The sequence below is a fragment of the Stegodyphus dumicola genome, chromosome X2 (assembly GCF_044657685.1).
Source record: "Stegodyphus dumicola isolate Sdum_Otavi_A_Nest chromosome X2, ASM4465768v1".
NCBI lineage: Eukaryota > Metazoa > Arthropoda > Arachnida > Araneae > Eresidae > Stegodyphus > Stegodyphus dumicola.
In genome coordinates, this window is record NC_140781.1 from 159,208,590 (window position 1) to 159,227,082 (window position 18,493).

The window sequence follows — 18,493 nt, forward strand, 5'->3', positions numbered from 1 at the left end:
TTTGGGTATTCCATGTGTTGCAAATATCGATTTCAATTTACTAGTAACTTCCACTGCACTTTTATTTTTTAGAGGAATTATGTCTACCCATTTAGTTAAGTAACAGCCTATTACTAGATAACTTTTCCCCGCATACTCACAAATATCAGCACCAACCTTTTCATAAGGTAAACTGGGAATTTCATGAGAAAGAAGAGGTTCTTTTACTGTTTGAGGCCTGAACCTATCACAAATTAGGCATTTAGAAATCATATTCTCAATGTCACTGTTGATTCCTGGGCCAAAATAGTACTTGTCGAGCCCTAGCTTTTGATTTTTCAATCCCACAGTGAGCTTCATGCAATAATGTTAACGTACACTTTCTTAATGCAACAGGTACTACAATTCGATTATTAAAAAAAAAACTAAATCTTGTTCAACACTCAACTCATTTTTAAATTTAAAATAAGATCTTGCTTCTTTAGGAACTTTATCAACACTCAAATGCCATCCATTTTGCCATTATTCTTTCACTAACATTAACCCTTCATCTTCTAATGTAGCTTTCTGAAATTCCCTTTTCATACTTTCAGACATTTACAGTTGTTTTGCTAGTGTATGAACAATCTCTGTCATATCCATGTTTTCATTTGTGTGTGTATCAATAAAGAACGTGACAGTAAATCTGCAATATACATATATATCCCAGACAAATATTTAAGTTTTAAGTTATATTTTAAGAGCTTAATTTTTATCCTCTGCAATCTATTTGACAACACATTAGCAGTATTTTTGTTCATAATTGAAACTAATGGTTTATGATCAGTACGCACTTCTACCTCTCTACCCATAAATGTAATAGTAAAATTTATTAGCAGCAAATAAAATACTAAGAAATTCTTTCTCAATCTGAGCATAGTTTTTTTCTGCATTATTTAAACTCCAAGACGAAAAAGCAATTGGTTGCCCATTCTGCAATAAGCAGCAGCCTAACCCATCTTTAGAACTATCTGCCTGTATAGTTATAGGTTTACTGCTATCAAATATTCCTAATACAGGTGCATTGGAAATTAATTTTTTTAATTCCCTGAATGCTTTAAAATGTAGCTGTAACCACTGCCATTCTACTTTGTTTTTCAAAAGTTCCCTTAATATGGCTGTTTTCTCTGAAAAGTGTGTTACAAATTTCCTCAAATAATTACACATTCCCAAAACATGCTGTAATTCATGCTTATTCTGAGGTTCCTGTAACTCAGTAATGGCTTTAATTCGATCAGGATCAGGTCGCATGCCTGATGCATTAAATAAAGGACCTAAATATTTAATGCTATATTGAAGTTTTTTCTTGTTGAATTTAATATTGAGTTTTTTAGCTCTGTTGGATGACCTCTGTTGAAATTTTATCATGTTCTTGTATAGTGCTAGCAGCAATGAGGATGTCATCAAAATAGACCAATACTCCTGGTATATCACCAACGTTTTCAAGATTGTGTTTCTGAAAAATTTCAGGTGCACAGGAAATACCCATTGGAAGCCTTAAGAATTTATAGCATCCAAATGGTGTGCTAAAAGTACAAAGATCACTACTATTTCCATCTAACGCTATTTGAAAAAACCCATCCTTTAAGTCCAAAACAGAGTAAATTGATTTATTACATAGCTTTGGTAAAATCTCCTCAATTGTTGCAATCAACACATGTTCTCTTTTTATAGCTTTGTTAAGATCTTGAGGATCAAGGCATATTCTTAAGGATCCATTAGCTTTTTCAATTATTACTAGATTGCTAACCCAGTTCAAAGGTTAATCAACTCAATGCCCTGTCTCTAATTCAAGTTTAGGTTTTAAACTAAGTGGTACTCTACGTGGTGGTCTCACTACAGGAGCTATCTGATCATCAACCATGATTTTATACAATCCACTAAATTTCCCCACACCTTCAAACACTTCTGAATTATTAATAATAAATTGATCTTTAGATGGAGGTAAAACAATTGTATACTGATCCAACTTACCTTTAATTGATATTCCAACCTTATTTATAAACTGAATTAAATTAAGTTTAACACATGCATCATTTCCTAATAATGGATGTATATGCTTGCTAGAAACAATTAAAAACTCTAGAGTATGATCCACACCATCTGAGGAACATTGTAACATTAATGACCCATCAGGTTTAATCTTGGACCCCCCAAATGCTTTTAATACAACATTACACTTGTTTAAAATAAGATTAGAGTCCTTAGCACTCAGTGTTTCGTAAGTTTTCACAGGCAAAACATTCACTTCAGACCCTGTGTCCAACTTAAAAGTCACAGTTGTCCCTTCAACAATTATAGTTTTAGTCCACTCTTTTGTAGACGATGTTGAGCACACACTTTTAGTTCTTTGAACATTTATGGAATTCACGAAGAATTCATTATCAGATTCCCTATATACATCTGCGTTATCATGCTGAGAAACATTTTGGACGTGCTTCAGTCTGCACATAGTCGAAAAGTGATTTAGTTTGCCACAATTAAAGCATTTTTTCCCATATGCCGGACACTGTCCATTAACGTGATGTCTGTTGCATTTTTTACATAAAGATGTCTCAGTATCTGAAGTGTCATCACTCCATCCTCTGTGCTTCCTTACTGCTAAGGCTGCATTGGCTCCTCCTGTCCGATGTGGCTTCACTTTCCCTCTAGTTACACTGTCAACATTGTGTTCTCTTAACATTTGAGCACAAGCTTTGCTCAATTCAGCTGCTTTCCCTAATTCAATTGCTTTTTCCAAACTCAGATTATTTTCTCGCAACATCCTCTCCTGTAAACTGGCATCTGATACTCCAAGGACAATGCGATCACGTATGACAGAGTCACTCTGCTCACCAAATTCACAAGATTTTACAAGTTTTTTCAGGTCAGTCTCGAAACAATCAAAAAGTTCCCCTTCTTGTTTTCTCTTATTGAATAAAAATCTCTCCACCACAACATTTGTTCTAGGCATCGTGAAAGCTTCAAGCCTCTCAAGCACTTTTTCATAGTTACCCTGATCTTCTGTTGAAAGATTGAACATGTTGAACACTTCAACTGCTTCCTCACCAGCGGCATTTAAAAATAAAGCAACTTTCACATCTGAATCTTTTGAAGCATTTCCCGAAGCTTTCATATAAATCTGGAACAGCTGCTTGAATCTGCACCAGTTTTCAGCCACACTGCCGTCGAAACTTCGGCCTTGCGGTGGGCGACAAAATTCCATCTTGCGTCTGCTGAGATGAAAAACAACCAAGGGGATTGCCTGGCAATTAGTTGTAATACTATTCAACATGACTACGCCATGTTTTAATCATATTAATATTTATTGATCTATAATTAAGTTCATTACAACACTCTCACATAGCACATTGTTTATTCCAAACCAACATTAACTGACAATTACTTCACTTCAGTTTGACCAGCAACTAGTGTGTTGCCGTATATATGTAACAGCTTTCGCATTGTTGCAAAACACATGGTACTGTGTGAATTTCATTTTTTGAAACTGATTTATTTTTTGATTTATTCTTTCATTCTTCTAATAAATGCATAATGAAATATTAATGAGATGTCCTTAGAAGATGCATAGTATATTTTTTGAAATTTTGTACATACACAATCTCCCCATGTATCAACACAGGGCTTAGAAAAGTAAATTAATTACGTATTACGTGCATTAATAAAACAAACAAAAACAGATAAGTTCAGTGGCAGTGTTACAGCTAGCTTTCTTAAATCGTTCTGTAGGCATAATCTAGAGCCATCAAAGGTAGGGCAGGAAAAAAATTAAATATTCCATATTTTGAGGTGCTGTTTATTTGAACACTCACATAAGTTATTTGATCTTAGAATGAAGCAGTTTTTTCATGACTTGGTGAAAACTGAGATACTTTAAAATCAGTAAAAGAAGAAAGACTTGGAATGCATTGTATGTTTAATAGAAAGAAAGAAGTTTTTAGCATTGCAGCAATTGCTTGCTGCAATGCTAAAATGCCCAGCATTGCAAGATGATATATATTTCTTCATTCCACCTAGATAAAAGCTTCTTTTGATAAAAGGACTTCTAATAATTTTTTGGAATATTTATATTGATGTTGATGGGTAAACAACTCTTGCACTTTCGTGATGATCATGTGCATAAGCAAAATTAATATAGATTTTCCTATTTTTAAGCAAATTAACCTCTAAGAGCGTTTCAATTACTCATTTACAACTGCTGATAATACTTTTCAAAAGGTGGAGAGAAAAAAGAGAATCAGAACATATAAGGTACTTTGAGGATGCAGTTCTGTTATCCTTGATCCACTTGATGACATGGCAAATACAGAGTTCTGCTGGCGCTGGAAAAACTATGCTTTCATTTGGAATACAGTGCTTAAAATAGCAAATCTCCAGTTGGTCTTCAAAATGGATAAACATTAGCCTAACCTTATTGTTCATTTTACTGCCATCTGTAAGGCAAGCAATATGAAAACTTTTCCAATAGTCTTTTAATGCCACATAAGTTTATAGGCTCTGAAGTAGCTAGATGAGGAATATCAGGGAAGGGTACATTTCCATTTATGCAGTCTTTCCTTGAAAATATTATTTCTATATTCAATTTTGAATTGACTAGGTACAACTCCTGCAAGAACAAAAGTAGCTTCATAACTTAGTGTTCTATAATAATTAATAATACAAAAAATAATTCTCGGTTTTTACTTTTGATAATCTTCTTTGCAAGAATATGTCCCCAAGCATGAAAATGAAGGACACAATACACTGCTTATACATTAGTTTCTTAACTTCATACTTACTCCAAGAGTATTTTTTGGCAATTTAATGAAGACTAATAATAGTTTCTTTTTTATATTTAATAAAAAGGATTTCAGCGGGCTTTTTCCATATTAATTTTCGATCAAGTATGATACTAAGGTACTTAAAACTTTCTACAAATTTCAAGCGCAAATCATTGAGTATCCAAGGGACAATATTTTGTTCATCAAAATTTCTGGAAATGATCATAGCTTTATTTTTTGAAGGATTGAAATTGAGTTTATGATGGATTGGAGACAAAATCCAGCACTAAATAAAATATTAGTCAAAAGCTTTCATTCGAAAATTAAAAGTAAGTCATTTGCAAATACAATTTTTAAACAACCATCAAGGTGACTTGAAAAATCTTTTACTATTATGTTCTAAACAGTAGGATCAGACACAGAGCTTTGAGGACAATCTTTTTTCCAGGTAATAAACCATACTTTTCAACCAAAGCAGAAGCTCAGTAGTCTTTCCGTTTAAGAAGTTTTTAAGCAGGTTATATTATATGATATACCAGTATCTTTCAGAATTTTGTAAACAACCATCAAGTTATTATTAAGGGGGAGAAGGGCATCTTCAGTCGACTTTCAAGGAGTAAACCCAAACTGAGAATCACAGTGAAATGTTTCTTTTTGAAATACCAATTTATTGTGTAATAAAAGTTTCAACATTTTAGCTAAGTACGTTATAGTCTAATGCGTCTAATATTGTCAAGATAAAAGGGTCCTTGCATTTCAAGTTTTAGGAATTGAAACAACCTGCGTTCTCTCCATTGTATTGGACAGACTAATGACAAACAAAAGTTAATAAGTCTGCAAAGAAGTGCTATCTTCTGCATGAAATTTCTGTATAAATTCATTAGAAGGAGAGTCTGGCTAGGGTGATTTGTTCTTGATATTTTTAATAATACTGTTAAATTCTAAAGCAGAGAACTGGCAGTCAGGAAATGAAATACATAGCCCTTCTGACTCAATATGCATAGCTCTATGAGAATTCTTATCATCATGCACAGTATCACTTGAAAAAAACTGTCGTAGTAGCATTCAATGACAAAATAATACTACCATCCAGGAGCTTAATCCCTGAAGTCTCAATCCTTTTCGTAAAATTGGTTTTGACCCCATACTCGTGTGTATTTTTCCATATATTGTGAGCATTAATAGTTGAGATAAAATCTTTCCACCAGTTGAGCTTAGCATCTGCTAATTTAACCGTATAATTGTGTTGCATCTCAAAATATTTATTTTTATATAAATCTTTTAAGAATATTTTTTCTTTCTCTGTGGAATCTATGCCTAGCATCATTTTCATGCTTTTCATAAGAATCAGTTTCCTTAAACCACCAAGGAACAAAATTCCTCATTCTTTTTTATTCATCAGAATTGATAATGGAGCACAATTAAAAATAATAATAGAAAGACTATTCATAGTATTTTCGAATGCAATCCAATCAGAGCAACTATCAAGAAGGATATTCAAGTCAAGCAGTTCTCTCCTACAAAGTTCTCTAAAATAAGAACCAGTTCTCTTTAAATTAACCCGAATAAAAAGATAGTACCCAAGTGAAAAGATATATTCGGAATACATAAAGTTCAAAAACGATAATTTTATAGTCAGAAAGAGAATCTTCTCAGAGATATCCCAATGTTGAATGTATAGCATCAATCCCAAGCTACAAAATGTGAGGTCAATATAACTCAAGCCATGCAAGAAACTGAAAGTAGGTCCACAATTTTTATTAATTAGAAACAAATGATTCACACTACTAAAATCTTCATCGTTTCTCTACCTTCAGTAATAATTAATGCATAATATTGCAGTTTCATATTTTAAAACTTATGCAGAGAGGAAAGAGGAATATTTATTATATAAACAGTAATAATTAAATATAGAATTATCCTATGGATTAGGTATCAGATATATAGTATTATGACTATTATTGCATACGTAAATTTTTTGTGTGAGTGAGCATAAAAACATAGAGCTATTACATAAGCTATCTGGGGAATATGCCATTACTGTAACTCATAGGCCAGCAACTTTAAAAGTGATGCATGCAAAAAAAAAACTGATTTTCAGAGAATTACTTATTTCTGCATTTCATGTAATCATATAAACAGACATCCTTTTAAAAGTTGTGGAACTGCATTTCAGTAAATATATTATTCCTCATTCAAGAGAACAACTGATCTTATTTCATTGTTTCTCTTTTTGGATTTATTTGTAATTTTGCTTTTGGTATTTAGCTGTCTGTGTAACATTTTTTCTACAGTACTGTACCTGTATCTCTTGGTAATACTGTCCACTATACTAATACAGATTTCCAGTTCTTGTGTACCATATATTGTGTACAGTACATTTTAATTAAATTGCATTACTAATATGCACCATATTCCTCATTTACTATGTACTATTTTCATGTATACAAACTTACCAAACCTTTTCTTGAATGGTTTCAAGATTTTCTGTTATTTGATGTTGTAGCATAGGAAATCGCTTGTATCACATTGCTTGTATCACACATTGAAATTGCTTGTACAGTATTACTGCAGTGTCCACTTCATTTCATATTTGAGAGAGGCATACTAGAGTGATACGTCTCTAATCTTATTCAGTAAGTTAAGTGTAAGAAATCAAGCAGAATAAACATGTTTGTTTATCAGTAGGTTCAAGCATAACAAAAATGTATTGCTGAAAATTTAACAGTAGATTACTCATTTTTTCTTTATTTCCAGGAAGTATATTATTCTACTGAGAGATGTAAGAACCCAATTTTTGTTTTCTGTTAGGTTTTAGATGATCATTTTATACTACCTAATATTATTAAATTTCATTATAGTTTAGTGTCTTTTTATTTTTATTTTCTCATTTTGGAATTTCTGTTAATTAATGCTTTATTTCTTCATTATGTTATTATGTATAGATTTCCCTCCTTTTTTAGAGGAGCAGTACTTTCTAATGTAGTAAAGCTTTCTAAAAAATCTTTTCCTTAGTACAGTCAATAGAGCTGAGAAAAAACAAATCTTGCAAAACAATTTTAGTTGTCAGTATTTAAGATTATTTCAGTATTCTTTAAAAATCCGTTTAGTTTAATCTTATGTTCAATCAAATCTTGTTTAAAAACAGGCTTGCAAAAGCTTTTTAAAGCATTCTTTATGGTCACTAAATTTTAGGTTTGCAATTTTTGTATATCACTGAGCTTTTTTATGTGAAAAATGATGAAATTCCTTATATTTTTGTAACATTTTACCACATATTATTCCACTTAACTATGAATTTAAGATTTATTTTGAGTATTTAAATCTTTACCTTCAAAGGTAGCCTTTTTCTCCTCCCTTAAATCCGATAATCAGATATGATTGCATCTTTGGAAAACATACAGAACCTAGTAAATGTATTGCATTTTATGAAACGCTGTTCTTCTCATAAATATTATATGATGAAATATTGAGTATGCTTTAGAAATATGTATAATGTCTTGATTCATATATTTAAATTTATGGAAAAAAGATGACTGTATGAATGCACTTGTTATAGATGTAGTATATGCTAAGCAGTTGACAATTAAATAGCATAAAATTGTTCCGTCTCAGTGGGAAATGTGTTTTACCATTACAGAATAGATTTTTACATTTTATTTTCATTTAAGAGTATTGGTCGGTTTTCTATATTTCCATTTAGGTATTTATTTATGATTTTTGCTTTTAATTATGCCTCTGAAACACCTAGTGTGCCTGTAACTACAGGTTGTGTTTTAGAAGACTTACCATGATTATGTGAAACCACACATCATACTAAATGCAATTTATGTAGTATATACAATTACAGTAAAATATGTTTGTTATGTTGTTTTAAATAAATACTGCCAGTATTAAATAATAATAATGAAGTGTACTGTACACTGCATTAAATCCAAACAGTACTTCCTGTCTTATGCAAATGAAAGCAAGGTTTTGATATTTTAGTCTTAATTCTCAAGATGTGATGCAACAATGCAAACTGCTGTCCTTATACTATATAGTAATGCGCAGTTTGGAAGGATTATCGAAAAGTAAAAATAATGCTTTCTCGTCTAATTACTGTACAAGCAATAAACTGGTCTGCACCAAATTTGTGTGTTTGTTTTCTCATTGTGTCAAACTGCTGTGGAAATGCTGTACTGAATGCATTAAAGCAGCTTTGTCTAACTCTGTTCTGACCCAGCATCTTTTGTGCTTATTTTGTTACCTATAAGCAATTTACTTCTCTAATTTCGAAAATTTATATTCAAATGCTGTTAATTTTACATGAATGATGTCATGGCTGCTACATCAGTGAAAATAGGAACATGACTAAACATACTTGTCTTTATATTGCATTGACACAGTTTATGTGTACTGTTTCACTTTTAGTAATAATATATGAAAGTATTCTTAGTGTGATCATGATTTGAAGTTTGGATGTAGGATCACTGCTGCAAGGAAATAATATTTTTAATCATAATATTATTCTGCAGTAATTTCTATGAATTTTTGTTATATTTATTTATTAAAACTTTAGAAGATAGTTATCAAGATTTACATGATCTTCTTTTCTGTTACTTAATTAGAGATTATATGGATAGGTTTTTGGATGAACAAGAAAACCCTCCCTGCATTCGAGATCAGTCCTCAAGCCCAAATTCTCATCTTCCCATGTTTGGGGAAAATAAGAAAAGAACACCTCTTACCAGTCCAGACACTAATGCTGATAGCTCTACACCTGAACTTAGTATACAAGGTCTCGATATTATGGATGGCCCATCCAGCACTAGCACTTTCAGCACTGGTACTGTAAGTACTAGCATAGAAAGAGAAAAATCACCCATGAAGAATCAATCTGGCAATCCTAGTGACTGCAGTAGGGATTACATAAATGGTGACGACAAAGTTTCCAGTACAACACCTACATCACCAAAGGATAGTAATGTAATATGTCTAAATTTAGAGACATTAACTGTCGTAAATGAAAGCATGCCAAGCCAAACAGACTCAGAAAAAAGTATGCATATAAATCCGCCCAATGACGTTGTTAGTTGTTCACACATCGTTAATGATGTGCCTAGATTTCATGACTTTAGGTTTGATTATGGGAAAGATGGTGTACCCATAGACTGAAATTCACATTCTGTCATTCATTCTCATACACATTCACAAAAATCATACAATGTTTGACAATATTGTTATGGAATGAATGTTACATAACATTTTGTACAATAAAATTTGTAAGCAGTAATGAAAGATTTGTATATTTGAGCATCATATTACTGTATTTGAAAGCACATCTTGTTGCATTTTCCCCATGTCTTGAACCACATCAAATAAACAGTAGAAGTGGATTTTATAAAATGATTTGAAGTACAATATAGATAAAATCATAAGTGATCTTCAATTTAGAATAGCTAGATTATTGCTGAAGATTTTGCAAATAATTTTCTCAAAATAAAGAACAGAATCAGCAAATTAGCATGATCATTCAGTAAATTCTGAATTTGAGAGATCATGAAGGTCAGAAAATACTTTTTACTAAAGCACAAAATGATATTACCTGTTCAGCTACTGAGTATTGTACTATGAGGTTTATTTAAGGCCTTTTTGTTTTGCATAGGTGTGGATTAGCCTTAATGAGATATCTTCTAACTAAATACAGCTATTTTCCAACTACAACATAACAGTTTATGGAATACTGTTTTAATACAATATTAAGCAATAATTTAATAGATGTTTGTAGAAGTTTAATATTTGCATCATTTATACCATTTATCTGAATCTTTATAAATTTAAAAATAAGATAAATATGTGAAATATTATATTAAAAAATTGCTTAGTGTCTTTTAGGGTTTTTGGTAAAATTTTAAACACTGAGGATGTGTTGTTCTTTTGAAAATTTAAGTGCAAAATTAAAGAAAGTATTTAAAAAATAAGTTGCAAAATGCCGCAAAGTTTAGAATTTGTCTGAAGTTATCTTATGTATTGCTTAATATTGCATTTAAAATGCGTTTTTGACCTGTTTAAATGTTAATAAACAGCAAGAATATGTGGCCAAATGTGCTTTTAAAACAGGTATTTGTGTATACTTTGATAATATCATTTAATTTTATTGTCGATTTTCAAATTAAATACATTGTAATATATGATTGATTTGTTGTAGTTTAGTTGCATTCTTCTCCAAGTGGAAGCCAAGTGCTGTAAATGATGAATGTATTCTCTTACATTCAGTAAGAATAACTATTATGTCATGTAATATGTTATTTATAAAGATTTGTACATTGTTAAAAACTGATTTTCAGTTAACTTTCAGTTAGTTTACTTAATCGAATATTGCATTATTTATTTTCTTGGCTTTGACAGAAGTGTTAAAAAATGTATATATGTTAATTTAAATTAAATAATTTTTCATTTTAAGATGCTAATTATTTTAAGCCTATTTAGTCAGCATCTAGTTTTAAATGTGAATCATTTGTATCACAGTTATTTTCATTTTATTTCTGGAATTTTTTCTGAGAAATACATGCTAAGTAGTTCCTGCATGTTCATGGTTTTGGATTTAAATTAGTAATCGTTTGTTTAAAAATGCATAGCCCATTTTCTTTATTATAGTTATATATCAATTCATATGAAAATTAAGTTACTTTTCTAGAAGTAGGTATGTTTTCAGGGTTCTTGAAATTGAAAATGTTTGTGCTAAAGACGGCTTAATAGAAATTGCTACAAAAATTTGTAGATGAAATCTGAAATGCCGATTCTAAACTAGATTATTAAGCAAGAAAAATATCACAGCCTTAAAAGTTTTCTTTTGTATGTTATTTCTGTGTTGTTTAAATTTAGGATTTCTGTATTATAAAGTTTTCTCTAGTGTATTAGGGTTGGATATTTAAGATGACATTTGTCTGTCAGAGTATTATTATGCTTATTGTTTTGATTTCCAGAGATTGGAAAAAGTGCTTAATTTAAATGCAAGTTGCTATTCTAATTTTCACATTTTGTTTATTTACTAATAACAGATAATATAAAATTTCAAAATTGAGAGTAATATGCTCTTGATATTAAAAAACCAAGCAACCATTTGCAGAAGTTCATAAGACCACCAACAGAAAAACATGCAATACCTTCTTAAAGTTTGGGCATAACCTTGTTACATCGAATTGTTGAAATTGCTCTTATTACATGTAAAATTATTTAAATTCTATTATTGCTGTTCTCAAAGTTTCATTTCAGTTTACCTTGAGAACATTTATAAAGAATCCTTTTATGCATTAAATGCTTTACAATGATAAATCATTCACAAATATTTTGTTTGTTCATTATATCTAATTTAAAATAGTTATTTTTTGGCCCTGGGGGGGCAAAAGTAACTCAATTACTTTTTTTATAAATTTTGTTTTCAAGCCTTAAAACTGCTTTGAATTGCATTTTGCAGTATTTCTTTCTAGCCTGATAAAGTAGGTATTCATTCATATTTTATAGTGTTACTTTAAAGCTATTTCAATTCCAAACATCTAGAATAGGGGTTCTCAGCTGGCAGGAAATTTCCCCCTATTTAGAAAATTTCATAGTTTTGGGGGGAATGCAGTTGGCCTTTTATGCCTGCGTGTTAAGGATTTAATTTTAGTGTATGAATATAAAAACTGCTTTTATTCAAGTTTTGGTAGTTATCAACATTTTCTATATTTTTCTTGTTTAATTTATAAAACACATTAAAAATAATGTATATTTAAATAAATGTATATGTATTTTTCAAATTTTGGAACAGAGGGGGGGGATGATCATATAGCAGTGGAGAAAGGGGTATGGGTCAAAAAAGGTTGAGAACCACTGATCTAGAAATACAAATTGTTTAGCAAAAACTGACAGACTATTTTATCTTCAGGCAGGCACAGTACTGCTGTGTGGTGGAACTGGCTTAAAGCTTGTGGGTGGATATAGGATATGTTTCCCTAACTGGGTTCAAGAGATAGCAGTTTATTCATATGCAAACTGATAACTCTAAAACTAACTTTCAAAATACTAACTAATCTAAGACTTATGTTTCAAACATTCTTTTAATATTTCTGTTGCTGAATAATAATTCTGATCACTCAAAGTGAAATCAGAAATAGAATTTAAATCTTTACTGTTAAGCAAGAATTTTAGATATCTGATTTTTATATTTTCTGCAGTCTGTTATTACTATGACTTGTACTTTAAAACCGATTCCAGAATTTCAACTGTTTACATGTATTTCCATGGTTACTATGTCCATAAGACTTATGTTTCAAGCATTCTTTCAATATTTCTGTTGCTGAATAATAATTCTGGTCACTCATAGTGAAACCAGAAATAGAATTTAAATTTTTACTGTTAAGCAAGAATTTTAGATATCTGATTTTTATATTTTCTCCAGTCTGTTATTACTATGACTTGTACTTTAAAACCGATTCCAGAATTTTGACTGTTTACATGTATCTCCATGGTGAGCTCTGATTTGAAGTCTTGGTAACTTTACTACTTTATATTCATAAGTTGATCTAGAATTCACTATTTTTTGATTCATCATAATTTAAAAATATTCTGAAGTTTGTTTCAGAAATCGTTACATTCTTCCTCCTATTGTAAAGGTTTGATCTTGATATTCTTTGTTTTGGAAGACCTCATTTTTTGATAGCCTCTGAAGTTACCTACATTTTTATTTCTGTTCTGGGTTTTCAATGCATTCGGTTCTTATTTCCGTTTTCTCAATTAACCATTCATTATTTCAGTTTCACCTACTTATGAAATACCATGTGTTAAATCTGTTTTGATTTTGGTTACCAGTTTAGTATTAAGTGCTTTACAGTAGCTAATTTCTTTCTCAGATTTTAAAGCATGCAGTCGGATTTCAAGGTTAAAAGTTCAGAGAGCTGATTAAATCAGTTAGTAATAAATCTGGCTCAAGAAAATGTAAACAATTCATAAAATCTGACTGGGACTGGAATTAATGACAGCTTCAGTGACAACAGTATAAAGTTATTCTTAAGATAATGATTGATTGCTATGAACTGTTTCTTTTTTTGTTTAAACTACTGGAAACACTGAAGAAATATGTCTGAAAAAAAAATCTTTTTTTGCATATTTCATGTATCGGTGACATTAATTATTATGTTATCTTAGTTACATTCTTTTAATATTCGTTTTATATACTGCTTTGCTTTCTGTGAAGAAGATTTGAAAATTATAATATTATTCATTAATTCCAGATGAAGATTGGACATGTATTTTTATTAATAGAACATATTTTCTTTCACATAATCACTACTTACATAAAGTTCTTTGCTTATAACATATACAGAGTCAAAAGTCTTTAATCCGGACACGTCGGGACTTCGGCGATTCCAGATTATCGATTTTTCCGGATTATGGATCATCAGTTTAAATCTGGTAAGATGGCATGCAGAAATTATAAAATTTAAAATATGAAATCGTTATTTATGAAATACAGAGCAATTATGATCTAAAGGGTGTCAAAATTTACAAAAAAAAAAAAAAAGCTTAATATTTATTTGTTTACTTTATTAAACATTTCTTTCAACGCGCGCATGCGTGAAGCATACATTACGCATAGTTGAAATTAGAAAATTCCAACCAGAAAACTATTTGATGTGTACTCCTGATATTTAAATCATATCAAAGATGGAATACATCGAGATGAAATACTACATTTAGTAAGGAATTATAAGCTGAATAAAATAAAAACATCTGCCCTGAAGATAAGGATAGTGCTGACAGATCCACTTCCAGTTCATTGCGCGCCGCGATGTCCCCCCCTCCGCAGAGCAGCGTGAAATTTATAAACAGATTTCGGAATGGTTAGAGAAACAAAAAATATGCCTTTATCCATTTTTTGCAGCAATTCCGATTTTTGTTTGATGGACATCGAAACATACTTTCGCTTTGTAGATCCCTTACATATTAGTAAATATATATCGGAAATTCTATTTGACATAATCGAAAGTTCAAGCTTACTTTTATAAAATTTCTCTAACAGTCTGCAAATAATAATAAGCCGGATCCAATTCGAAGATTAAGAAACGACGCAATCTGCAACATTAACTGAAATAGATAATTAGATAATTTTAGCTTAGCTTATACCGTCCGTTATACATTAGATCCCTTACATATTAGTAAATATCGGAAATTCTATTTGACATAATCGAAAGTTCAAGCTTACATTTATAAAATTTCTCTAACAGTCTGCAAATAATAATAAGCCAGATCCAATTCGAAGATTAAGAAACGACGCAATCTGCAACAGTAACTGAAATAGATAATTTTAGCTTAGCTTATACCATCCGTTATACATTAAACACACATGCGTAAATGTATTATGCGCATGCACACACGCATATGTTCACGCGTAAACGCCTATGAGCATGCGTGAATGCATTATGCGTTGATGCATGTGCAGAAAGTGTTTAGCTTTGAGGTCCGGATTATGGGTGTCCGGATTAACGACTTTTGACTGTATTACAGCTTAAGTTTTGAATTATATGATATGATATATTATATAATATGAAAACATTTATATCAGTCAAAACAGTTATCAGTTGCATAGTTTGGTAAAACATTCCAGGTAGTGGGACCTAAGAAACGTGCTTATGCTTTTTTTTTCTTTTTTGAATTCTTTGTAAAAAACATTGCAAATTAGTCATTGCACTGTTGCACAGTGAATTCTCATCATTTTTTTGAAAAAGTTTATGGCAGCATTTAGTTTTTCAGCTCTTAGTAGAGGATAGAAGTGCATTTCTGAAATTTGTAAATTTGCAGATTAAAGTTTGGCTGTTTTTTTTATGCTAGTAGACCAAATGTATAATATTTTGTATCGTACTTTACTATCATTTATTATAAGATAGAGTAGGTTCATTGTGAGAGAAATTCATTATTTTTCATTTAGCTATATGAATTTGAAATAAAAATGTTATGTGTTTAAATTTAGAACTGTAGCTTTCTTTTCTGAATATGTGTAATATTTTTATGATTTCAAATATAAGTGGTCTTTAGCATAATAGGATCTATTTTCTTAATCTCCTAAACTCAGGAATTTGTTTTTTCTGTGGCTTAGAATTAAATATTAGGTTTCAGTAATTCACAGGCTTGCTGTAAATATATTTATATATTTGGCATTGTAAATGTCTAAATGAAGCTGACAGATCAAATTTCAATTAAGTACATTTAAGAACATTACAGCATTATAGCTATTAAATGGATATTGGTTAATGCGGTTGTCTTTTCTGTGAAGCTTGATTAAAAACTGCATATTTTATGTTTACTGCTATTTCAATTTTTACACGTGTACGTGTATGCTTATTATGAGAAATAATGCAACTTTCATTTGTAACATAATTTTCATTGTGATAAGAATGTCTCAAAACCTTATTTATTGAAAATTTGACATTTTAGTTTCATTCTTTTTTCTTCCTTTCTCTGTGCCAGAATGTTTTTCAGTCTGTAGACTGCTAGTATAACATATTTAAATATTTCACAGGCATTTTAAAGTGTGTTATTGACAAATTGTGATAAAAGAATTGCCTGTTTTCTACTTTTCACATAGACATTTTGAAGAGTTTAATTAACAGTTGTGATAAAAGAGGATTATGTAGATATGTGCGTCACTACAGGTCCATTCTCTCTCTCTCTCTCTTTTTTTTTTTTTTTCTGTGAACTATGTTATACATATGTGTTTATTTTTTGAATACTGATTTAAAAAATTGCTTAAATAATATGATAACTGAATCATATAAATGTAATTTGTAACTTTTCAAACAGTGCAGCTTTAACCAAAATTCTCTTAAAATTACTTTAAGCTACTGTAATTTTTTCAAAAATTTTTGAAAAAAATTACATTGTGATTTCTTAATGAATATATGAAATTTTTTTTTTTATTTGAGGTTTTTTTTTAAAAAGCAAGTTTTGCGTTTATGATGAAGTAAAATGTGATTTCTATAAAATGAAAGAATTTTTTATGTATATGTAATATGTTTTTTATATGTAGTCAATTGTATTGTTCTTGATTACATTTTTTTTTTTTTGGTTCACTTAGACCCAATTTTATGTATTTGTTTAAAACGTCTCTCATTGGAGAAGTCAAACAACAAGAATCAGCGTAGTATTTGTTAATTTTGCAGGAAATTACTCCAAAATTTACAAATATTACACTGATTCTTGTTGTTTGACTTCTCCAATAATAATTATTGGGAGTGTTTTTTAAACCTAAATTATAGGATCTTTCATTGGCTCATTAATTTTTAATTCATATTTCTAACTTGAGCACTGAGCTTTGTTGAATCTTGTTTGAGGCTTTTATTGGGACTTCATTTTCTTTAAAGCAGTGGTAAGGAGAGTGGTATAAGTATTCCAAAGACTGCTGTTTTACTGCACTGAATTAAACTACATTCTTCTTTGTTTTTAGTTCAGAATTCCTCATGAAAATCCATTTTTCACTTGCACGATTTTGCTGTTTTCTGAAATATATGTTGCTAATCCATAGTATCATGGAATAATAACCTGAATTAGTAAGAGTAGAGAATTTCAGTCAAAATTATCTTTCTTAGAACTTTGACATTTTTTGTAGATGCCATTTTACTGATAATGCCCTTGAAAGAACTGAAGAATTCTAACTGAAGTACAAAATAAAACTAGTTTTTTTCGTGATTAGTGTGACTAAATCGTGCAACTTTTAGGTCTATTATGAGTGCAGTAATGGGTGCATTGGCAGTTATAATTTGGCATGTTTTACAAAGTTGCAGAAGTATTTTTTATTATTTGACAGATGCAATGCGTAATATATTTGAATCTTGTCACAGTGAACATTATTCTTTTCTTGTTCAGGATTTGGAGAATGTTAAATTTAAGTTTTAGATCAAATTTAATGCCAATTGGAAATTATGTTTCTGATATAGGAAGTAGTTATATTTTACTTTATACATTAGTTAATATAAAAAAAGAAGAAATTATGGTACTACGTAATTTAAAAGTTGTATTTTTTACTGATAAAAGTTAGGTTTTAAGATTTGATAGCTCAATTTAAACTAATCAAGTTGCGTGTTTAAATTTGATGTATGTCTTTAAACCACAGTATTACTGTTTAGGAGCAGGCCAACTGGTAGACTTAATAAGTTTTTTTCTGTTGATTCAGAGTATAAATTTAGTTTTTGCTTCAGATGTTGGATAATTTGAATTAAATTGGTTATCTTGAATTTTCACATGTTCATACATGTAAAGTAATTCAAACAGGAGAACAGTTCATGATCCTGCATATGAAAAAAGGAGAAAATTATGTGTAGCAGATCTCACTGTTGATTCAGTAAATGAAAGGGAAAGCAGTGGGATTAAATGGATACTTCCTATATAGCATATATGTTGAAACATAAATCTTAATATTTAAGTTGTTATATAGCATTTCTTCATAGTGACCCTATGGAGATTCACCTTGAACTAATGTGATTATTATATTTTTTATATATTTATATGTATGTATATTGAAATTTTTGATATATTTTATGATCACATGTTCTACAGTAAAAAAACCATGGGATTTTGGGTTGCTACAAATATTTTCCTGCCATCATAACACATGATCACTTTTAAGACCAAAATCTTTACTTTATAAGATTGTTATATTTAAAACCTTAACACTGTTTTTACCCATAGCTTAAAGAGAT

At 30.3% G+C, this 18,493-nt stretch overlaps 1 protein-coding gene across 3 annotated transcripts in view; it reads left to right on the plus strand.

The window, feature by feature from the left end:
• LOC118181660 (mesoderm induction early response protein 1-like) overlaps positions 1 to 16,630 on the plus strand; it is a 236,979-nt gene extending 220,349 nt beyond the window's left edge. For 2 of the 3 annotated variants that reach the window (XM_085808930.1, XM_085808931.1), the window contains exon 12: positions 9,389 to 11,017. In XM_085808930.1, coding sequence (XP_085665056.1) covers positions 9,389 to 9,935 — 547 coding nt within the window. In that variant the 3' untranslated portion in view covers positions 9,936 to 11,017. Of the gene's footprint in view, positions 1 to 9,388 lie in introns of all 3 variants that reach the window. The other variant, XM_085808932.1, reaches the window with a different exon arrangement.
• Positions 16,631 to 18,493: the final 1,863 nt, after the last annotated feature.